This window comes from Ipomoea nil, unplaced genomic scaffold (genome assembly GCF_001879475.1).
Source record: "Ipomoea nil cultivar Tokyo-kokei standard unplaced genomic scaffold, Asagao_1.1 scaffold3192, whole genome shotgun sequence".
Classification (NCBI taxonomy): domain Eukaryota; kingdom Viridiplantae; phylum Streptophyta; class Magnoliopsida; order Solanales; family Convolvulaceae; genus Ipomoea; species Ipomoea nil.
Window position 1 is genome coordinate 464,974 of NW_017619620.1, and position 23,906 is coordinate 488,879.

Below are 23,906 nucleotides of genomic sequence, written 5' to 3' on the forward strand. Positions count from 1 at the left end.
ATTGATGATGGGTTGATCATATGAATCTGATAGACTTTGAAGTAAGATTTCAGCACGTTCATTCACTTCTATTTTATAACTCAAAGCCGAGAGTTGTGAAAATAGAGTGTTTAGAGTGTTGATGTGCTCAGTTACTGAGGATGTCTCCATCATCCTGAGAGTGTATAATTTCCTCTTCAAGAAGATCTTGTTGTGTAGTGATTTGGCCTCATACAAATTTACGAGAGTATCCCATACCTCTTTTGTTGTACCTTTTTCCAGCACACTTGACAAAACTTCATCAGCAAGTGCTAAGTGCAGATTGGCAATAGCGTTGCTATCCATTTCTGTCCACTTCGCATCGTCAGTGAAATCGGCCGGTCTTTCTTCAATTGTTGCTACGCAGTTATCTTTCCTGAGAACTGCTTTCATTCTCATTTTCCACAAAGAGAAATTGTTCCCTTTGAACTTTTCAATATCATACTTTGTTGCCATTGTAAGTGGTGTTCTTGATTCAAATCCTTAACCATATATCTAAATAGTATTGTATAATAGAATAATACCGGCCTTGAGAATTTACAAGTATTTATTCTAAAATAAACAATACAAAAAGATATATCTATGAACCAACCTGAGGCTCTAATACCACTTGTTAGGATCGAAACGGGTTCACAACACCAAATTTACAATAGCAACTTGAACTGGAAATATTGAGAATAAATTTTAGTGTAAGATTCAAAATAAATCATACATAGAGCAAGGCAATTGAAGAAGAATTTTTTCTGTATTGGCAAAAGGATAATATAATAGGAATTACAAATATAACTCTCTATTTTTCTCTACAGAATTTTTGTTATACTCTCTGTATATTTCGAATGAGATAGGATGGGATGACCTGATGAATGAAGGATGTTGCCTTATTTATAGCAATCCATGAGTCTAGAATTTTCCAAGCTAGAACCCATGTTCCTAGAGATAATGCTATTTCTTTCCCTGCAAGTTTTTTCCAAAACGTATGCTCAGAACTAGCCCCTTAGGCAAACCTCATCCCAAGTCTCTTAGGAAACTTCCTCCCAAGTTCCTTAGGAAACCTCCTCCTAAATTCCTTCGGAAATCTCCTCCCAAATTCATTTAGGAAATCTCCTCCCAAAATATAATCATCACAGGCAAAACTTCTGTCCATTCTACATTCTGACTTTAATATTTACAAAAAGAGTGACAATCAAAATAATTTATATTTTAATGTTTTTACTCACCTAATATAACAACTCTTAATTAATATGTCAAGATCTTGTGGTCTAATGGCATCCGAGTTGGATTCCAATATGAGAGGTTGTGAGTTTGAGGCTCAGTGGATGTGTTTTTGGCTCTTTGTGCGAAAGTAGTTATGAACATTACATTGTAATAGAGTCGGTAGCATTCAAACAAAAATAAAAATTTTTAATTAATATAGATGGATTTAAAATTATTTAAAAAAAAAAAAAGGAATTTCTTCAATGCATTTTGACTCTTCCAATAACTGCCAAAATAAAACTACCCTTTACTTTTTATACTTAATTCAAATTTAACTATAGTCATATACTACTCATATTTACCTTGTTGTTATCAACTTCTTGGGTAAGTAAAGTAGTGTAGACTTTCTTCCAAAAAATAAAAAATTAAAAAAATAAAGTAGTGTAGACTAAGTTTACTTCAATTCTCTAATTTTTCATTCTTATATGTTTTATATATTTTGAAAATATACAAATAAATATATTCTTTATTTTTATTTCTCCACTTTAATTTATTTAACAAAAAAAAAGGTGGTGAATTTATGACTTAACGTGCACTTTAAAAAAAAAAATAATAATAATCGTTAATCAAAATCAACCAAATCACAGCTTCACGATAGAGAAATCCCCAACTATATATTCACCCGCACCAAATGGAGGAGTTGTGGACTTAATGGACATTTAAATTTGATTATAAGCCAATTAAATGAATCTATTAAGGTGGACCTAATTGGGTTCCAACTTCCAAGTATCCAAAGTTTGACTAAAATGAAGTAGCTAGGAATGGTGGGTACCAAATAGGGGTAGGATCATGAAGGTGATGAGATGAAACCCCACTGACGGTAAATATGTTACCGGAAATATATTGTAAAGTAACGAATAAGAAAGTAACAATAGTTGTATTGCCTTTGTCTCAGTATAGAAAGTACAGTGTGTCCTTGTCTAGTGAGGAGAGCCCCATTTATACTTAGAGTCCTAACGGTAACAACATGGGACATAAATGGGGAGCCTAGACATTAATTCTCTCTCATCAATGGGGGCCTCAATGCTGGCTTCAATGACAGTAAGGTGACACCTGTTGGGATTCCTAACCGTTGGAGTTCTGCCCGTTGGGTTCCCAAGCGATGCTGAGTCAGATGCCCATTTATGATCCGGGTCGGGTGCCAGCCCTATTATCCTATCACCAGTCCCCCCTACGCCTGAGTCAACGGATGTGTTTGAGTTGACTTGGGAGTAAAGCTGAATCTATTTTGATCTTGTGTAGGATCCTCTTGATTTAGGATATTTTATTTGATCCTGTGTAGAATTATGCTTGATTTAGGATATTTGGTTTTGTTTTCCAAATCCCTAACTTGCCTTCCAAATCCCTGATTTGTGCTTTCCCAATCTTTTCCTGCTTCACTTAACTTTTTTATCTCAAGCTCCTCTCCAACATAAACCCCTGTCTCTCTGAGCAGTTTGAGAGCACTTCTTCAACAACTTTCTGCCACAGCTCTGTAAGTCTCCGTTGTCCTTATTATTTTGCAATTTATCTTACAATGTATTTATGTATATATGAGTATACGCCTGTATTTAATATAAATGAATTTTTTTTTTTTTTGAATCGGCCTGTGGTCGAGGCGTGTGCCTCGGCCTTGGCTGAGGCGCGGCCCAGCCATTTTTTTTTTTTTTTTTTTTGGCTTGTGGCCGAGGCGTACGCCTTAACCACTTGGCCGAGGCACGGCCTCGGCCACTTGGCCGAGGCGTGTGCCTCGGCGCGCCTCAGCCTTTTTTTTTTTTGACACGCTCTTTTCATGACAGGCAGTGTTTGTACCCAAGTCTTTCGAGCTTATCTGTAACCGAGGTGAGGTTAGTGTCTTTTGCTTCATAATGGATGTCACTCCCTTGATTGATGTTGGAGAACTTGATTTTGATGAGGAATACCTTCTTGATGATTCCCCTCTTTTTGAAAATTTTCCCCCTCTTCCATTTGTTGCTGACTCGCCTACACCTAAGCCCCAAATGAAAAAGAAGAAAAAACGCAAGGCCTCCTATTCTGTTCTTGATAAGTTCCTTGTCTTGTCCATACAACCTCAATTAGGGGAACCGGATTGGGATGATATTAGAGGTCTCCTTAGTCCTGACGTTCTGACTCTCCCTCCTGACCCTCGGGGTAATATCACCGACCCACCCCTGGATAAGCATTTTGGGGTCCACCTTCTGTCGCTACAGGTTGGGCTGCGGTTTCCCCTCCATAGGTTTGTGGTAGATTTTATGAACCACTATGAGATAGTCCCCGGCCAGCTTGTTCCCAATGGTCACCAGGTAATTGCGGGCTTTCTTGCTATATGTAAGGACAAAGGGATAGAACCCACGCTAGATCTTTTCCAGGCTCTTTTCATTGTTGGTAGGGCTTCTCAGGAGGGTAAGGGATTCGTCATGATTTCGAGCAGGCCGCATTTCAAACTCTTTGAGGACCGTCCTACTTATAACAAGGATTGGAAATCCAAATATGTCTTTGTCACCCTCGTGGGTCGTCCGTTTCCCTTTCGTGTTACGTGGGGATCCCATTTACGTTGCCCTCCTACTCTTGACATGAGTCCCTCCCTCCGCCGAGATGTAGATGATTTACTGGGGGATGGTCTTTTATCGATCGTTGATTATACTACCGAGTGGAAGCTCGCGGGCTTAGGCTTCGTGAGGGCTCATCCGGCTGTTCTTTCACCCACGGGTACTCTTCAGTTACCACTCAGTATTTATTCATCAACCACTAACTCTAACTTGTCTTCTTTTTATTGCAGGTACCATGTCTTCATCTTCGAGAACTAGCCGATACTTGTCGCGATCGGATCCCCCCTCCAAGAAGAGCAAGGTGGAGAAAGGAAAGAAGAGTCAGGCCGAGGCCACGGAGGTGATGCCGCCTCCGCCAGCACGCACGCCGACCCCATCCAAGGTCGTTGAGCGTACGCCAACCCTAACCAAGGTCGCCGAGAGGGTGCGTACGCCTACTCCAGCCAAGGTTGCCGAGGGGGTGACGCAGCCTCCACCGACTCGCACACCCACGGCCGTTACCATTTCCCCTCAACCCCCGGAGGTGCAAGGAGATACTTCCAATGAGTCTGGCTCGCGTGTTCGGACCAACTTGATCCGACTGGGCATGGACGTGCCACCCGGAGCGTCGTTGATAAATAAGAGCCTTGATGCGGTTGAGTATGCTGCTCGTATCGCTCCTCCTGCGGACTTGGAAAACCTTGTCGCCATGGATGTCAACATGCTGCAAGAGCGTTATCTCAGGCACATTTTTTAGGTTAGCGTTTTTATACTTAATGTTCCCTCTCTGCCCTGGCGTGTGTCTTACTCTGTTTGTTACTTTCAGGCCCTGCTAGAGGGACAAATTATTCATGCCCAGCGACGGCGGGTGACGGACTCGCTCATTGAGGATGTTAAAATTAGGGACGCGGACAACAAGAGCCTCAAGGACCTGCTATCGATCCGGGAAGGGGCCTTGAGCAAGATGGAAGGAGAGCTCGGGGCGCTAAGGAAGGAACACCAAGCGCAGTTGGCTCGGGCGGAGGCTATAAGCAAGATGGAGGGCGAGCTTGAGGCCCTGAGGAAAGAGCACGGAGCGGCTAAACTTGCCATCGTGAAGGAGCGGGAGGACCACGAGAGGACCCGTGCTGTCCATGCTGACGCCCTCAGCCGGGCTGTGGAGGTCTACAAGAGTTCCGCCGAGTTTAGGGAGGACGCGATGCACTACATGTGCACTCCTGAGGCTATCCGAGAATTCCTCAAGACTGGGGCTGGTCAAGAGGCGGTTGAGGCTGAGGCACAGGTGGCTTTTAACATTGGGCGGTACACGAAGCAACAGGAGATATTTTCAGTGCTGAGGGAGAAGGTTCCAAATTTTGACCCCGTGTCCTTGCCTGTGATAGAGAAGAATCCGGATCCTGATGCTGAGAATGAATCCACTGATGATGTTACGGACGCTCGTGAGGATTCTTTGGTGGACGAGTTCACAGCATCGACACTAGCAGCGTCCCCAATGTTCCACTGGATCAGATTATGATTGAGGAGCTCTCGGATCATGAGTAGTTCGTAGTCTTGAGATTTTCCCTTGCTTTCTAGCTATGTCGTTGAACAATTTGCTTTCTGTTTTTGAATAACTTGCTACTATCTTAGAAAATTCAAAATAAACTAAGTACTTGGAATAAACATGTTTTTTTTTTTTTTGCCGAGACGGACTTGGCGTTGGTCGAGGCGTGCCTTGGCCAGACTTTGGCCGAGGCGTGCGCCTCGGCCAACCTTTGGCAGGCCTTGGCCTCCGCCATCGGAGCTTCTTTTTTTTTTTGTTTTTTTTTTAACATGGATGGACCACGAACACGAGATATTATTTCAGAAAATTATGTAAAAGATGATAACGATCTTGTTTTATTAAGTAACATGGACGGACCATGAAAGTAAGATATTATTTTCCAGAACTTTTAGCGTGTAGAGTGGACGGACCGCGATTGCCAAGCGCAAGTTCTAATGATTGCTACTATAGGATTTTTAAGGAAAGTACTTGATCAAATGTTCCGAGTTCCATACCCGATCGATCATTCTTCCCCCTGTAGTTTTTAACTTGTATGTCCCTGGGCGAACGACTTCCTCCACGACGTAAGGCCCCTCCCACTTTTTTGCGAATTTTCCCCCTTCAAGGGGTTGACTTGCTTTGTAACACCCCGTGTTACGACCTTCAATCCCGAATTAATTATTTAATTAATCCCGTTAATAATAATTAAATATGATTTAATTCGGTTAGGTTTCCTTTAATTAATTAATAAGGTCCACCATGAACCGTGGACCCTTGCCTAAATTAGAGTCTTAAGCCTATTAGGAATAAAGGAAGTAGGCCTTTTACTATTCAGACTACGATTAGGATTCCCTTTAATTAATTAATATGGTCCACTATGGACCATGGACCCTTATCCCTAAAATAAGCCCTTAGTCCTATAAGGAATATAATTAGTGAACCCATACCATTCAGACCCTAATTAGGAATCTTAAATATATAAATAGGGATATAGGAGGCACCTAGATCTTTCACCACCATAATCTCTCACCACATAAGAAGTTCCAAGAATCCCCCTAGGAAAAATCAAGAAAGAAGAAAGCTTAAAGAAAGACCCTTCATAGCCAAGGAATTAAATAAGGCTAAGAGGTAACCCATGTCTCAACAAAACCTATTTTCATAGCTATGATTCCCCTCTTAGGATTTTCCCATATTATTGTGTATTGATGATTTGTGATATTATTATTGATGATTGATGGGATGATTCCATGGGTGATCTTGATGATGAAAGGTTCTTGATAATTATGGTGTTCTTGATGATTATATGATGTTCTTGATGATTGTAGGATATTCTTGATGTTTATGTGATATTCTTACCGAATCTTGATGTTAGAAGATGAATTGTGTCCTTGTTGATTTAAAAATGATTAGAACCCTAGGTTGTATCGTATGGAATTATTCTTGGTATATTGGGTGGAAATTCGCATGATTGGGTGTTTATTATGTTTAGAAAAGCATGATAGGTTATGTGCCATTTGTTTCCTGATTTTGATCCGTTAATTGTCTACGTGTGTTATCAATTGCGTTTGAAAGTGTCTAAGCATGGTTTCGGGTTCCACAATGGTTCCCGGGGATTTTTTGATGAAAAAGAGTCAGTGGGGGTAGGGGACCCGCCACCTACCCGCGGCCAAAAGAGGAGCTCCGGCAGCGGGCAGCTGCCCGCCGGGCACCCGCTGCCCAGAACAGTAACCACCGGCGGGCAGCCGGCGGGTGAACCCCCACCCACCGGCTACCCGCTGGAAATTCCCACCCTTCGGGATCCCGGCTTCCCCGTTTGATGTTCCCCCGACCCCCGTGGTGTCCCAACGGACTCTGTCAACACCTATGTCTAGTTTGATTTTCGGGTACCATTCGTAGGTCGTATGAGTCTTATACATTGCATGCTAGTTGAATTGGTATCCCGTTGACCTAGGTGAAAGGAGTATGAACCCCTTAGGACTATTCTTAGTATGTGAAGGATCACGCATATGTTTTGTTATACGTTTTCTCCCCCTTCCCAATGTGTTAATGTGGGTTGTATGTGCTTGCTATGTGTTATGTGTGCATGTTACCCCGATCTGGTTGAGATCAATCGGGCTATACGGGCAGTTGGGTCGGCTGAGAACCATACCGGCTATTAACCAGGATGGTAGAGAGGTCAGGTATATAAATATAATATAGGACTAAGATCCACTATACGGGCAGTTGAATGGGTTGAGAACCATCCAAACTGTTAACCAGGCTGGTAGAGACCGGTCAGGTATATAAATATTATATAGGACAAAGGTCCACTATACGGGCAGTTGAATGGGTTGAGAACCATCCCAACTGTTAACCAGGCTGGTAAAGACCGGTCAGGTATATAAATATTATATAGAGCTGCGGCTCATCGGTCGGTTGCGATCGACCCCTCCGTGCTGTGAGACGGGGCAGGGTGCTACGGGGCCGTGTCAGAGCTATATGCGCTGACCCTCATGTATGGGCATGCGATTGGTCCTGTGGCGCCAACAAAGTGTGCTATGTGATGAAGTATGGATGAGTTGTTGTTATGAGTATCTTGGGGATGAGACGATGGGATTTGTACCGGGGATCGTATATGTTGGGTTATGATTATTAATTGTGCTTATCTTATCTGTCTTGCCTATTGTAAACTGTATATGCTTGGTATAACTGCTGTCTGTGCTTAGCCCTACCTGTTGAGTCTATCCCTGTTTTAAAAGCTAGAGTTCGTAGGATATATCTTCATGTTCAAAATGGTTTTCGTATATATATATATATATATATATATATATATATATATATATATATATATATATATATATATATATATATATATGTATTGTATTTCAACTCGTTGGAGTGGGTTACCAGCATCTATCGCTGAACAGATATATTTGGCTTTCAGGCACAGACGAGTAGATCACTGGAGCGCGCTAGAAGCTTGGGGCATAGCTTAGATAGTTTTCCCTTTCGGCCTGCGTGCCATGATTTAGTATTGATACTGATTGAGGTTTTAGAATTTAGCCTGTGCATCCGAATTCTCTAGCTCGGGTGTGGCATAGCACCCCGTACTCTTTGTATCGTATTTTGGGATTTAATGAGATTCTATCTTTATTATATAAGTTTTAAAAGTCTTGAAAATCTGGGGTGTTACAGTTGGTATCAGAGCCTAAGTTTGACCCTAGGATAAGACTCTTAAGACCGGACTTTAGGACATCAGGCTTGAACTCTAGGTATTAAGGAACATAGGATTCAGGAATCTTAGGACGCACGGTGAGATTGTGAAACCTACACATAACCTCCCCTCACTTTATCCCTCTCTAAAAGAACTCCCCCTACGCTTACCACACCAAGGTAAGGGTGCAGCACACCGACTCATCATTACAATAAATATTGACCCTGAAAACCAGCAGCATGGCGCCAATAAGAAGACAGTCAAGGATCTCACACTCCTCGAAGAATGAATCCGAACCTTCAACAAAATCCTCGGGTTAGGCGAATGCCCAGAGGAACGCCACGTAGAGATAGCCTCGTTCTACTTCAAGACACGAGGTTGATCTTTGATAAGTCCACAAAGAACTTATGGGCAACAACCGGGGGTTTAACTAAGAGTACCTAGGGGCACGGCTACAAGGACGACTCCACCCCGCACCCGCCATACTCATGGACCTCATGAACCGAGTATTCCGACCCCACCTGGATGACTTCGTCATTGTATTCATTGACGATATCCTAGGCTACTCCCGAAACAAGGAAGGACATGAAAGGCACCTCCGCATAACCTTACAAACTCTAAGAGAGCACCAGCTATACGCTAAGTTCTCCAAATGCGAATTCTAGAAAGACAGCGTGACCTTCCTGGGCCACGTAATAACCAAAGAAGGAATTAAGGTGGATCCCACCAAAGCCCAGGCCGTTAAGGAATGGTCCACACCGAACTCACCTTCAGAGGTCCGAAGCTTCCTGGGCTTGGCTGGCTACTACAGGAGGTTTGTACTCGACTTTACCAAGATAGCCCAACCTCTCATTAAACTCATGAAAAAGGAGACCCCTTTCCGATGGGACGACAACTGCGTCGCAGCCTTTCAGGAATTGAAGGATAAGTTAACCACGGCACCCGTACTAGCCATCCCCTCCGGGGTGGAAGGGTTCGAGGTCTTCAGTGACGCGTCCAAAAAGGGGTTGGGGTGCGTGCTAATGCAAAAAGGCAAGGTAATAGCATACGCATCTAGGCAACTCAAAACCCACGAAGAAAATACCCCACCCACGACCTCGAGCTAGCCACCATCGTATTCGCACTAAAAATTTGGAGGCATTACCTATACGGAGTGCAAGGCAAGATCTACACAGACACATAGAAAGTATCATACAACTAGAGCCTCCCGGCAATAAGGGCCTTACCTTGGAACAAGGACCTTGATGGTTCTAAGGCACCATAAGAAGTACATGTAACACACAAAATCGCCAAAACACCATGCGACGTCAAAGGGCAGTCAATCAAATGCATTTTAAGGAAGAGAAACGCATCACCAAGCACTTGGTCACCAAAGGATTGAACAAAGAACGAGCGACAAGCCGAACTCCAAGAAAAAAACCAAGAAGGCTTGTCATCAATCAAGCAAGGAAAAGACAAAGTTGGCTTATAACCAACTTCCCGGTGAAGGTGACGAGGTTGCTAATTGGGAACCTGACCCGACCTACTGAACGGAAAGAACATGCGAGAGTCTTGACTCATCTATAACTCGTACTTAAGGATCAATAAAACTATACGATGGGTCATCCTATGTATTCAAGTACCTTTTTATTGTGCACATGGGCATGGGGCTTGTCGGGACTTGAATCGGTGCATTCTTGGGATTTTTCCCGAAGAAATTCACTCTTCCTAGTCACCTTCCCGCGGGTTCCCAACGGGACCTTGATGGGACCCTAACGGGTCCTGGATGGGACCTTGGCGGGACCTTGACGGGTCCCTGACAGGAGCTTGGCAGGCGGACGACCGCCCACCTCACGTCCACTGGTACAATGTGCTGATTTCTTAACCCCTCGTTTATTGATTCATGGCGCACTTGTGTGCCTCGATTGATGAACGCAAGTCTTGGGTAAAGAACCATGGGTCGCCCAAACATGGTGTCATCGGTAAAAGACCTTGACACGCAAGACACCGTCGGAAAAGCACAACCAATTGCATTACACGTGGAGTTGAAGTTGGATTCTACGATGCAACCGACTAGGGATTATTGGCATAAAGGATTGTGCAGACCAAGGAGACGAGTTGGGAACTCGTGCTAAGGACTCACAAAGGCCTTAAAAGTCAAAATGCTAAGGATGGATCGGGACTCCTCCAAACCATGGATATCGTTCAAGCAAATCAGAGGACTCCTTACAAGTTGTATGGAATCAAGAACGACGTAGCCCGTGGTGCTAGGCAAAAAGTAAAGAGCACATTTGTGCCAAGATCTCAAGGGTCATTAAGGACCCACAAGGAGATGAGATGACTCGTAAACTCACCGAGTCATTCCACAACGAGATTAGGTAACCAACTGCGCTTCAAGAAGAAAAAGAGCATGCAAGGACACCTTCATCATTAGAAGTAACACAAAAGGGCACAACAAGCCGAACCTCGGAGAAGACATGAAGTCTTACTAAGAATTTCACTCACTAAAGAAGAGATGAAATTCAATAAGAAAAAGTCAACCCAAAGCTTATCGACTCCCAAGAGACTTTGGGAAGAATTTGGGAAGTGCGCCCCAAGAGATCGGCTTGGTTGACCAAACTTGGTCAAGACCTTGGACGCATTAACGAAGTAAGTGTTAAATCATCACGAGAGATTCCCTCAAGATAGGAGAGAAGGATGAAACTTTAGCCTGGGAAGCAAGGTCTAACAAGGATCTTAATGTCAAGCAAGTGCCAACACCAAGGGAGAAGGATCATCAGTTCGTCAATACGTCGGGATCAAAGCATCAAACCAGAATAGTCACTTAAAATCGAGAACCCTTAACCCATCCTAGCCGAATTCCTTTCCCCTCCCTCGGGAAACCGGCCCCCTCCTTATTTCAAAACCCTTTCTACCCTTCAAACCACATTCTTGATTCCCTACTTTAACAATTCCATACAAGGTGGCAACCTCACACCCTAAGTTGCAACCTTGAAAACTTTGATCCTAATTCCTAAATTCACCTTGTCCTCAGGTTTGAAACCCACTCTCTTAGCCCTTTAAACCTAATCGTTCCCAAAGACCCAGCACACATAAACATACAATTATACAGTTTCCCCGTAGAATGCTTTCGCTATAGGACCACCGTACTACTTTGGACACGTTACCCCAGCAATGATATCCAAGCTTCGGGGACGAAGCTTCTCGTAAGGGGGGGAGAGTGTAACACCCCGTGTTACGGCCTTCAATCCCGAATTAATTATTTAATTAATCCCGTTAATAATAATTAAATATGATTTAATTCGGTTAGGTTTCCTTTAATTAATTAATAAGGTCCACCATGAACCGTGGACCCTTGCCTAAATTAGAGTCTTAAGCCTATTAGGAATAAAGGAAGTAGGCCTTTTACTATTCAGACTACGATTAGGATTCCCTTTAATTAATTAATATGGTCCGCTATGGACCATGGACCCTTATCCCTAAAATAAGCCCTTAGTCCTATAAGGAATAGAATTAGTAAACCCATACCATTCAGACCCTAATTAGGAATCTTAAATATATAAATAGGGATATAGGAGGCACCTAGATCTTTCACCACCATAATCTCTCACCACATAAGAAGTTCCAAGAATCCCCTCAGGAAAAATCAAGAAAGAAGAAAGCTTAAAGAAAGACCCTTCATAGCCAAGGAATTAAATAAGGCTAAGAGGTAACCCATGTCTCAACAAAACCTATTTTCATAGCTATGATTCCCCTCTTAGGATTTTCCCATATTATTGTGTATTGATGATTTGTGATATTATTATTGATGATTGATGGGATGATTCCATGGGTGATCTTGATGATGAAAGGTTCTTGATAATTATGGTGTTCTTGATGATTATATGATGTTCTTGATGATTGTAGGATATTCTTGATGTTTATGTGATATTCTTACCAAATCTTGATGTTAGAAGATGAATTGTGTCCTTGTTGATTTAAAAATGATTAGAACCCTAGGTTGTATCGTATGGAATTATTCTTGGTATATTGGGTGGAAATTCGCATGATTGGGTGTTTATTATGTTTAGAAAAGCATGATAGGTTATATGCCGTTTGTTTCCTGATTTTGATCCGTTAATTGTCTACGTGTGTTATCAATTGCGTTTGAAAGTGTCTAAGCGTGGTTTCGGGTTCCACAAAGGTTCCCGGGGCTTTTTTGATGAAAAAGAGTCAGTGGGGGTAGGTCGGGGTAGGGGACCCGCCACCTACCCGCGGCCAAAAGAGGAGCTCCGGCAGCGGGCAGCTGCCCGTCGGGCACCCGCTGCCCGGAACAGTAACCACCGGCGGGCAGCCGGCGGGTGAACCCCCACCCACCGGCTACCCGCTGGAAATTCCCACCCTTCGGGATCCTGGCTTCCCCGTTTGATGATCCCCCGACCCCCGTGGTGTCCCAACGGACTCTGTCAACGCCTATGTCTAGTTTGATTTTCGGGTACCATTCGTAGGTCGTATGAGTCTTATACATTGCATGCTAGTTGAATTGGTATCCCGTTGACCTAGGTGAAAGGAGTATGAACCCCTTAGGACTATTCTTAGTATGTGAAGGGATCACGCATATGTTTTGTTATACGTTTTCTCCCCCTTCCCAATGTGTTAATGTGGGTTGTATGTGCTTGCTATGTGTTATGTGTGCATGTTACCCCGATCTGGTTGAGATCAATCGGGCTATACGGGCAGTCGGGTCGGCTGAGAACCATACCGGCTATTAACCAGGATGGTAGAGACCGGTCAGGTATATAAATATTATATAGGACTAAGATCCACTATACGGGCAGTTGAATGGGTTGAGAACCATCCCAACTGTTAACCAGGCTGGTAGAGACCGGTCAAGTATATAAATATTATATAGGACAAAGGTCCACTATACGGGCAGTTGAATGGGTTGAGAACCATCCCAACTGTTAACCAGGCTGGTAAAGACCGGTCAGGTATATAAATAATATATAGAGCTGCGGCTCATCGGTCGGTTGCGATCGACCCCTCCGTGCTGTGAAACGGGGCAGGGTGCTGCGGGGCCGTGTCAGAGCTATATGCGCTGACCCTCATGTATGGGCATGCGATTGGTCCTGTGGCGCCAACAAAGTGTGCTATGTGATGAAGTATGGATGAGTTGTTGTTATGAGTATCTTGGGGATGAGACGATGGGATTTGTACCGGGGATCGTATATGTTGGGTTATGATTATTAATTGTGCTTATCTTATCTGTCTTGCCTATTGTAAACTGTATATGCTTGGTATAACTGCTGTCTGTGCTTAGCCCTACCTGTTGAGTCTATCCCTGTTTTAAAAGCTAGAGTTCGTAGGATATATCTTCATGTTCAAAATGGTTTTCGTATATATATATATATATATATATATATATATATATATATATATATATATATATATCTATATGTATTGTATTTCAACTCGTTGGAGTGGGTTACCAGCATCTCTCGCTGAACAGATATATTTGGCTTTCGGGCACAGACGAGTAGATCACTGGAGCGCGCTAGATGCTTGGGGCATAGCTTAGATAGTTTTCCCTTTCGGCCTGCGTGCCATGATTTAGTATTGATACTGATTGAGGTTTTAGAATTTAGCCTGTGCATCCGAGTTCTCTAGCTCGGGTGTGGCATAGCACCCCGTACTCTTTGTATCGTATTTTGGGATTTAATGAGATTCTATCTTTATTATATAAGTTTTAAAAGTCTTGAAAATCTGGGGTGTTACAGGCTTCCCTTCTTCGCAGCACAAGGTCGCCGACTTGGAAGTACCGGGGTCAGATCCACCCTTTGGTGGAGTTCCTTTTGTTCTGACTCGAATTCCTCCACCCTTCTACTAGGTATGATTACTTCCACCGGGGCCCGAGCTTCAAATCCGTAGGCGAGTGCGAACGGGGTTTCTCCGGTGGCCCTTCTTGGTGTCGTGCGATAGGCCCAGAGGATGCCGTCGAGTTCCTCCACCCAGGCTCCGCCAGCCACTTCTAGCTTTTTTCTGAGGCCGTCGAGGATGGTTCTATTCGCATTCTCCACTTGCCCTTCGCCTGAGGATAAGATACCGCCACCCGGCTATGCTTAACGCCCCATCCTGCTAAGAATTCTGAAAATTCTCGTGCCTCGAACTGTCGGCCATTGTCTGTGATTACATGGAGAGGGATACCGAAACGATACAGGATGTTTTTCTCGACAAACCTTTTGCACCTTGCTGCGGTGATGCTTGCCAGGGGCTCGGCCTCCACCCATTTCGTGAAATAGTCAATGGTCACAATGATGTACTTCCTGCTTCCAGTCCCCGCGGGAAGGGCCCCTACCAGGTCAATTCCCCATCTCGAAAAAGGAATCGCGGTTCTTACCGGGGTGTAGTTCGTAGCAGGTCGACCCGGCAGTACTTGGAATTCTTGGCACTTGGGACATCGCTTTGTATACTCGGCGCAGTCCCTCAGCATTTTGGGCCAAAAATACCCTTGTAACATGATGCGTCGTGCGATGGTGTACGCCCCTTGGTGCGCGGAGCATACCCCCTCGTGGACTTCTTTTATCACCAACTTTGCTTCATCTGGATATAGAAACCTCAGTAACGTGCCGTTGTAGGAGCCTTTGTACAGTTTATCGCCCGAGACAATGTAGCTAGGTGCCCATAACTTCGTTACCTTTGCGCCTGCCTCGTCTTGCGGTAGGGTGCCGTCTGCCTTGTATCGTTTGATATGATCAATCCAACATGGCTCCCTAGTTTGCACAGGGAAGACCCACGAAACGTCGATACTTGAAGTCTCGAGGTCTTCTAGTCGAGCGATCTTCCTAATGTGGCTGGGGACTCCAGTACTTAGCTTTGAGAGCATGTCGGCGTCGGCGTTCTGCTCTCTAGGTACCTGGTGTATCTCATATCCCTTAAACTCGCCCAGGGTTCTCAACACCGCGTCTCTGTATTTCTGCACGCTTCCTTCGTTGGCTTCATACTCCCCAGACACCTGGCTGACCACCAGCTTGGAATCGCATCGAATTCGGACCTTCTCAGCTCGTAGTCCCGCCACCAATCGCAGTCCATTGAGGAGGGCCTCATACTCTGCCTCATTGTTAGATAATTTGAAGTGGAATCGGATGGCATAGTAGGCGCGGAATCCCTCCGGAGTGACGAGCACTACGCCACCGCCGCAACCTTTGCTGTTTGAAGAGCCGTCTGTGGACAAGGTCCACCACCCTCCATCTTCAGTTTCTACCTGGTCCGTCACTTCCTGAGCTGTGCACTCCACTATAAAGTCTGCAAGAGCTTGGCCTTTGTTGGCGGGCCTTGGTTTGAAATCGATGTCAAACTGACTGAGGTGCATGGCCCATCGCGCCATCCTGGCGGAGCTGTTAGTATTCCATAGGAAGCTCCCCAACGGCTGATGTGAGAGTACATGGATGGGGTGAGCTTGGAAGTAGTGAGCCAACCTCTTTGATGAAGTGACTATGGCAAATACTATTTTCTCCAACACACTGTATCGGAGCTCCGCGTAGGGCTTTGCTTACGTAGTAGATGGGACTCTGAGTCCCTCCTTCTTCTTTGACCAGCACGGAGCTGATCGCACCCTGTGATACGCCCAAGTACAAGATTATGGTTTCACCTGCCTCTGGTTTTGCAAGCAGGGGCGGGGACAGTAAGTATTTTTTCAACTCTTCGAAGGCCTTTTGACAGTCTGGTGTCCACTCGAACCCTTTGCTCTTTTTCAAGATTTGGAAAAAGGGGAGGGAACGTTTAGCCGATTTAGATAGAAAACGGCCTAAGGCCGCCAGGCGCCCGTTGAGTCTCTGGACTTCCTTTATGGACTGCGGAGGCTCCATGTCAAGGATAGTCCTTACCTTTTCCGGATTCGGCTCAATGCCGTTCCTGGTGACCATGAAGCCCAAAAATTTGCCCCCATCAACGGCGAAGGTGCATTTTTTTGGGTTCAAGTGCAAATTAAATTTCTTCATAATGGAAAATACCTCGCTGAGATCCTCGGCATGTGAGGTGGCCTTGCGACTTTTGACGATCATGTCATCCACGTATGCTTCCATGTTTCGTCCCAGTACTGTCTTGAACAGCTTTGCCACCATGCGAGTGTATGTGGCCCCGGCATTCTTCAATCCGAACGGCATGACCAAGTAGCAGAATATCCCCTCGGGAGTGGTGAAGGCGGTCTTCTCTGCGTCCTCCTCATGCATGGATATCTGATGGTACCCACGGAAGGCGTCCATGAAGCTCATGAGTTCACATCCTGCCGTCTCATCCACCAATTGATCTATATTGGGTAGTGGAAAACGGTCCATAGGGCATGCCCTATTGAGGTCCGTGTAGTCCACGCACATCCTCCATGTTGATCCTTTGGGAGCCAAGACTACGTTGCTCAGCCACTGTGGGTAGTAAATCTCCTTGATGTGCCCTACGTTGAGTTATGCGGTCACCTCCTTTTTCACGAACTCTCTTCGTTCTGCCGACATATACCTTTTTCGCTGATGCACCGATTTTCCGCTGGGATCGACCGCGAGCTTGTGGGTTATGATCCTTCGATCTATGCCCGGCATGTCCTCTGGCCCCCATGCGAACACCATGTGAGAACGGCGGATTACATCCACTATCTGGGCCCTTAGCTCTGGGCTTAAGCCTGTGCCGATCTTCACCACTCGGTCTGGTCTGGAGAGATCCAGAACTATATCTTCTGTCTCTGACATGGGCTCGGCGCGGGGCCAGGCCTCTTCTTCTTTGAAAATTTACTCCGCGATCGTGTGGACCTGTAGGTCCTTACTACCAATCTTCTTGCATGCCTTCACGTAGCAACTGCGGGCTGCCCATCGGTCACCTCTAACGACTCCTATTCCATTCGGAGTGGGGAACTTCATACACAAGTGTTCCACCGATACTATGGCCTTGAGGTCCTCCAGTGCTGGCCTCCCGAGTATGATGTTGTGCGCACAGGTGAGTCTTACCACGATGAACTCCATGTCCAGCTTGCGAATGTTGGGGCTCGTGCCTATTTCCACGGGCAGGGTCACCGACCCCTCTGTTTCCACCGAATCCCCAGTAAACCCAAAGAGTGGAGTTCGTACCTCTTTGAGCTGGCCTCTAGGTAGCCCTAATTTGGTGAAAGCGTCGTAGTACATCACGTTAACCGAGCTTCCCGTGTCGACCAAGATGCGATGTACGCCGTATCATTGATATCCATCTTGATCACAAGTGCGTCGCGATGGGGTAAGGGGCCCTCGGGGAGGTCCTCGTCAGAGAAAGTGATGGCCTCCCGCCTCTGTTTCTTTCCTTTGGGAAGACTTACCACTTCTCCCACGTACAGCTGTCTGCTCCACTTCTTCCTTTCTGTGGGTGTGTCGCCCCCCGCAAGTCCACCATAGATATAGTGTATGGTGTGCTTCCTTTGTCGTCTGAGCGCCACCTCGGTTTCCTTCTCGCTATCATCCTGCTCAGATATCTGGTCATGTTCTCTTTTCTTGGCGTTCGAGGTGGACGGCTCAGCACCATCCTCCTTCCTCCAGACATTTTTTGGTGGATTTTTTTATGGATCGTGCTGCGGCTGTTGCTGCTGCTTGGATCGCTTGACAAAATGCCGGAAGTAGCCCTGCTGGATGAGTTCTTCTATCTGCCTCTTCAGCACGTTACATACATCCGTGTCGTGCCCGGGTTGCCTATGGAACCTGCAGTACTTTGCTTGGTCTCCTTTTGTGGAGACCTTCATGCACTCTGGTGGGAACTCGACTATCCCCATCTCCTCAGCTTGTTTCAAGATGACACTGATGGGATGGGTGAGAGGAGTTAGGTTACGTAGGGGAACCAAGCGAGGTCGTTCATAGTCCCGGCCTTTTCCTGCGGCCGGGTGGTTTGGACGTGGTGCCTGGCCGGACGGACCAGCTTTCCCAGGTTTCCCGTTCTTCCTGCCGTCCTCCTCATCTTTCTTTTTCCTGTCGACGTCCTCCGCTTCGGCATAGCGGCTAGCCGTCCTCATCAGATCTTCGTAAGAACGGGGGTGGTGGGCATTCAGTTGCTTGTGAAAGTACCCCGATCTCAAGGCATGGATGAATATAGGGATTGCCGCCTTGGAGTCGAAGTCATACACATTATTGACTTCCTTTTTCCACTTAATCATGAAGTCTTTCAGGCTTTCGCCTCTATCCTGCTTTACTACGCACAGGTGAGAGAACGGTTTCTTACGCTGTATGCTACCAGAGAAGTATGTCAGGAAGCTTTTGGACAACTCTCCAAAATTTTGGATCGACCCGTCTGGGATGGTGTTGAACCAATCTTGGGTCGTTCCATCCAGGGTGGACAAGAACGCTCGGCACATGATGGCGTCCCCTGCCCCAATCATCACCATAGCAGCCTTGTACCTAGTCATGTGGACACGTGGGTCAGTGGCTCCTGTGTATGCCTTGATGGCAGGTAACCTGAAGTCCCTCGGCAGAGGTACGTCCATGATGCTTGGGGAGAACGGTGCTGCCATTCGTACCTCGGCTTCCGGCGACTACTCCCGTGCCTCCACCCTTCTTGCTAACTCCTCGATCCTTCTCTGCAGCCTTTCGACCAAGGCTGATTCGTCAGGGTGCCGGCGCGGGGCCGGCTGCCGCTCCTCCATGTGTGGGGCTAGTTCGTGTCGTCCATCTGAGTGTCGACGCGGAGCTGGTTCCTCGACGTTTTGTCCATCCAAGTGTCGATGTGGAACCCGCTCACCAACGCGTCGTTCGCCCGCTGAGTGCCGACGCGGAGCCGGCTCATCGACGCGTCGCTCCGCCGAGTGCCGACGCGGGGCCGGTTCGTCGAAGCGTCGCTCTTCCGAGTGTCGACGCGGGGCGGAATCATCACCGTGGTGGCGCGGGGCCGGCCCACGAGACTCGCCCATCCTTTCTATGGGCGATCTCTCCGCTACTCTTTCCTCGTGTCGGCGAGGGCCTCTAGCGGAGGACCCCTCGGCACGCGACTCCAGCCCTTGCCGAGTGGGCGCCCCATGTCCCAACCGTTCTAAGGCAGAGCGGGAGGGCCTAGGTTGCCGTCCGGCCGGTCCGCTTCTCTGGGTGCCCTCTCCCGGACCCCCGGTCCTAGTGCGTCGCCCTGCGACCCTCGCGGCACGAGTTGCGTCCTAGGCGTCCACCCTTCGTGGAGATTCTATTTCTATTTCCTGAGGCCGCAGCAGGGGCACTTGGCCTTGTAGTCCCACCGCCACTTGGTTTAGTGCCGCTGCCACCGCTTGCTGGATGGTCGCCTGGAGGTCCACGACTTGGTTCGCCCCTCCATTGATGAGTTGGTCCCGGAGGTTTCCTCCATTGTTGAGTTGGTCTCGAAGGTCCCCGGGCCTCCCGTTGTTGAGCTGTTCTCGGAAGTCCCCTCCGCGATTGTTGGTGAGTTGGTCCCGGAGGTCACCTGAGGCATTGCCATTGTTCACGTTGCGGGAACCATGAGAGCTGCGGGACACCATTCTTTCAAGCTTGCTGTTGAAAGAGGAATGAGTTGTGTGTGTCGTAGCCTGCTTGAGTATTGGACTCAGGCTCTTAATGAAAGCACCAATGACGGTAAATATGTTACCGGAAATATATTGTAAAGTAACGAATAAGAAAGTAACAATAGTTGTATTGCCTTTGTCTCAGTATAGAAAGTACAGTGTGTCCTTGTCTAGTGAGGAGAGCCTCAATTATACTTAGGAGTCCTAACGGTAACAACATGGGACATAAATGGGGAGCCTAGCCTTTAATTCTCTCTCATCAATGGGGGCTTCAATGCTGGCTTCAATGACAGTAAGGTGACACCTGTTGGGATTCCTAACCGTTGCAGTTCTGCCCGTTGGGTTCCCAAGCGATGCTGAGTCAGATGCCCATTTATGATCCGGGTCGGGTGCCAGCCCTATTATCCTGTCACCCACAAAACAGAAAAATAAAGGAAAATATTATTTGTTCTCTCATTTTTTAATATCAACTTTTACTTCTACACATAAAATTTTGATGTTAACATTTGTATTGGGATCTGTTGAAAAAAGGGCTTGTAATCTGTAATACATTTGAGATACAACAATAATACAGAATACAATAGGGAACAAAAATTGGATCATTTGATATCTTCAGGCGTGTAATCACTTTCCTATAAGTTTTAAATCTCCCTCTATAAAAGCAACAAGGTTCAAGATTTAATCTTATGCGATACAAGAAGATGAATGAAATTCTCAAGTTGCTTTGTTTGAGAATTCCCTGTAGAGATGTAAGCCTGTGAAGTATCTTGGTTTCCTGCAAAATAATTGCTTGTAAAAAATGCATCATCTTTCTGATGCTTCTCCAAACTATTTATAGATGTAAAATATATCTGTTTGGAGAAGTTACATGGAAGTTGCTGTGATTTAAAACTCAACTTCCATAAGATAAGATATATCCTTAATGATATATCCATCACTGGAGAAATAATTAAATTTATTTTGTGTCAGTAACTGTATGCAAAATTACACACACACACACACACACACACACACACACACACACACACACACACACATATATATATATATATATATATATATATATTTATTTATTTATTTATTTATTTATTTATTTATTTATTTATTCCTTACGCATGAAAACTTACAAAGAATAAATATAAATAATATACATATATGTGATGAGGATAATATGTTCTGTATATTCAATGAATGTAAACGTACAGAGAGAATATAAGACTATACAAGAGAAGACCTAACACAACTCAACTACAGAATAAGATAGACTCCTAATACTCCACCTCAAGCACATGGTTGACGGGAGACGACATTGCGCTTGTCACGCAAGAAGGAGAACCGAGGACGGGGAAGAGATTTAGTGAAAACATCCGCGAGCTGGTCCTTGGTAGAAATGAAACTGACCAGCAACTCCTTCTTGGCCACCTTGTCACGAACAAAATGGTAGTCAATCTCGACATGCTTCGTACGGGCATGGAAGACCGAATTGGCACACAAGTAAGTAGCACCTAAGTTGTCACACCAAAGAGTCGGTGGAGAACCCGAGGACACACCAAGCTCACGCAGCAAAGAAACCAACCAAGTAACCTCCGCTGACACATCAGCCAGAGCCTTGTACTCAGCCTCAGTAGACGAACACGCCAAAGTGCGTTGCTTCCGAGAGGCCCATGAAACCAAATTACCACCCAGGAAGACAGCAAAACCACAGGTGGATTTTCGATCGTCCGAATCACCAGCCCAATCTGAATCCGAGAAAGCATGCAAAGCAGTGGACAAAGACTTACGAAGGTACAAACCATAGTGCAGAGTACCTTTAACGTAGCGCAAGACACGCTTAAGCCAACCCCAATGCTCAATAGTCGGAGAGTGCATATGCTGGCAGAGTGTGTTAACCACAAATGACAGGTCCGGACGAGTAACTGTAAGATACTGCAATGCCCCAGCAAGACTGCGATAATGCGTGGGATCAGCATAAGGAACAGCCGAACCCTCAGAAGAGCGAGTCAGAGAAACCCGTGTGACTAGAGGCTTGCAATCCACCATGCCAGCGCGTTTCAGGATATCCTGCATGTACCGCTGTTGAGACAATAAAAAACCATCATGCCACGGCACAGTCTCAATACCCAGAAAAAAAGATGGAGCACCCATATCACGTATCTTGAATTTCGAAGCCAACTGCGCAAGAAGACCAACAACTCGCGAGGAATCTGAACCCATAACCAAAATATCATCCACATACACTAGCACATAGAGATGAACACAGTCACGAGTATAAATAAACAAGGAAACATCAGTCTTAGACGGAGTAAAACCAACAGAAACCAAGAAAGAGTGCAGGCGATTAAACCACGCCCGAGGAGCCTGCTTGAGGCCATATAAGGACCGTTGTAACAAACACACGTGCCCGGGAGCTGCTTTGTCCTCATAACCTGGTGGCTGCTTCATGTATACCGTCTCAGCTAGCGTTCCATTCAAAAAAGCGTTGTGGACGTCCAGCTGCCGAACCGTCCACCCACGCGAAACAGCCAAAGACAATAAAAGCCGCACTGTAGTCGGTTTAACCACCGGGCTAAACGTCTCAAAGAAATCCTCCCCGGTTACCTGATTAAAGCCTTTGGCAACGAACCTCGCCTTATGACGCTCGACCGAACCATCCGTCTTGCGCTTGGTTCGGAACACCCATTTGCAACCAACAACGTTCATACCAGGCGTGCACGGAACCAGGAGCCAAGTATTATTCTGCAATAGGGCATTGAACTCCAAGTCAATGGCCTCACGCCATTCAGGATACTGCACCGCCTAAGAGTAACACGTCGGTTCAGGCATATCTGAAGCAGAAAGCAAAGCTACATGCTCAATCGGTCCCCGACTACGCGTGGCCATCACATGCGACCGGGGCAGCAGCGGCTTAGGTGCCCGACGACGAGGACGAGCAGACCGCCCCGCCAACACCACACCAACCTGAACCGGATCCGACACCGTGCGAGAATCCGAAGCCTGGGAATCATCAACAACACCGGGCACATCAACCTGAACAGTGGGCTCATCAGAAACACGCCCCACACACTCAGCCGGGACCTGTACTGCACCAACACCCCACGGGGAGACCACACCAGAACTTGAAACCTGCGCAGGCACAGAAGCAGCAAACGGGTAAACGGTTTCATCAAACCGCACATGGCGGCAAACGAAAACCTTATTGTTAGACAAATCCAGACAATGATAGCCACGAAATGAGGGCGGATAGCCCAAGAAAACACACGGTGTTGACCGAAACTGTAATTTATGACGATTGTATGAACGCAAAAGAGGAAAACAGAGACACCCAAAAACACGCAAAAAAGAATAAGAAGGACTAGAACGATGAAGCCGAAAATGCGGGCTAACATCATTCAACATACGAGTGGGCATCCTGTTAATGAGATAAACAGCGGTCTCAAAAGCGTAGTCTTAATAACGGGATGGAACAGACGCCTGAGCCATCAAAGCAAGACCAGTTTCGACTATATGACGGTGCCTACGTTCTTCCCGACCATTTTGCTCGTGGGTATACGCACAGGACTGCCTATGATTAATTCCAAGAGAGGTAAACGTTTTATGGAGTCGTTTATACTCTCCCCCTAAATCAGACTGAATAGCAACAATTTTACGATTATAAGAACGTTCTACCAGAACACGAAACTGATCAAAATTAGCATACACATCCGTTTTAGCACGCATGGGATAGTACCAAATATGACGTGTATAATGGTCAACAAACAAGACAAAGTATCGAAAACCATTGACAGACAAAAAAGGCGTTGGGCCCCAAATATCAGTATAAACTAACTGCAATACATGTGACGAAGCCGTAGCAACACGCGGCAAAGGAAATCTAGATGACTTGCCTAGCATACAAGCATTACAGAGACTCGAATTATTACTAAGACTAGTACTAGGCGAACGAAGACGCAA

At 46.0% G+C, this 23,906-nt stretch overlaps 1 protein-coding gene across 1 annotated transcript; it reads right to left on the reverse strand.

Annotated features, from left to right (window-relative positions):
- Positions 1-14,480: 14,480 nt before the first annotated feature.
- Positions 14,481-15,836, reverse strand: LOC109168167. Its single transcript, XM_019317209.1, has one exon. The coding sequence runs from the start codon at positions 15,834-15,836 to the stop codon at positions 14,481-14,483; it is 1,356 nt and encodes a 451-aa protein (XP_019172754.1).
- Positions 15,837-23,906: the final 8,070 nt, after the last annotated feature.

Coding starts and splice junctions, on each gene's coding strand:
- LOC109168167 (XM_019317209.1), bottom strand. CDS start 15,836: ATGGCGCGATGGGCCATGCACCTCAGTCAGTTTGACATCGATTTCAAA.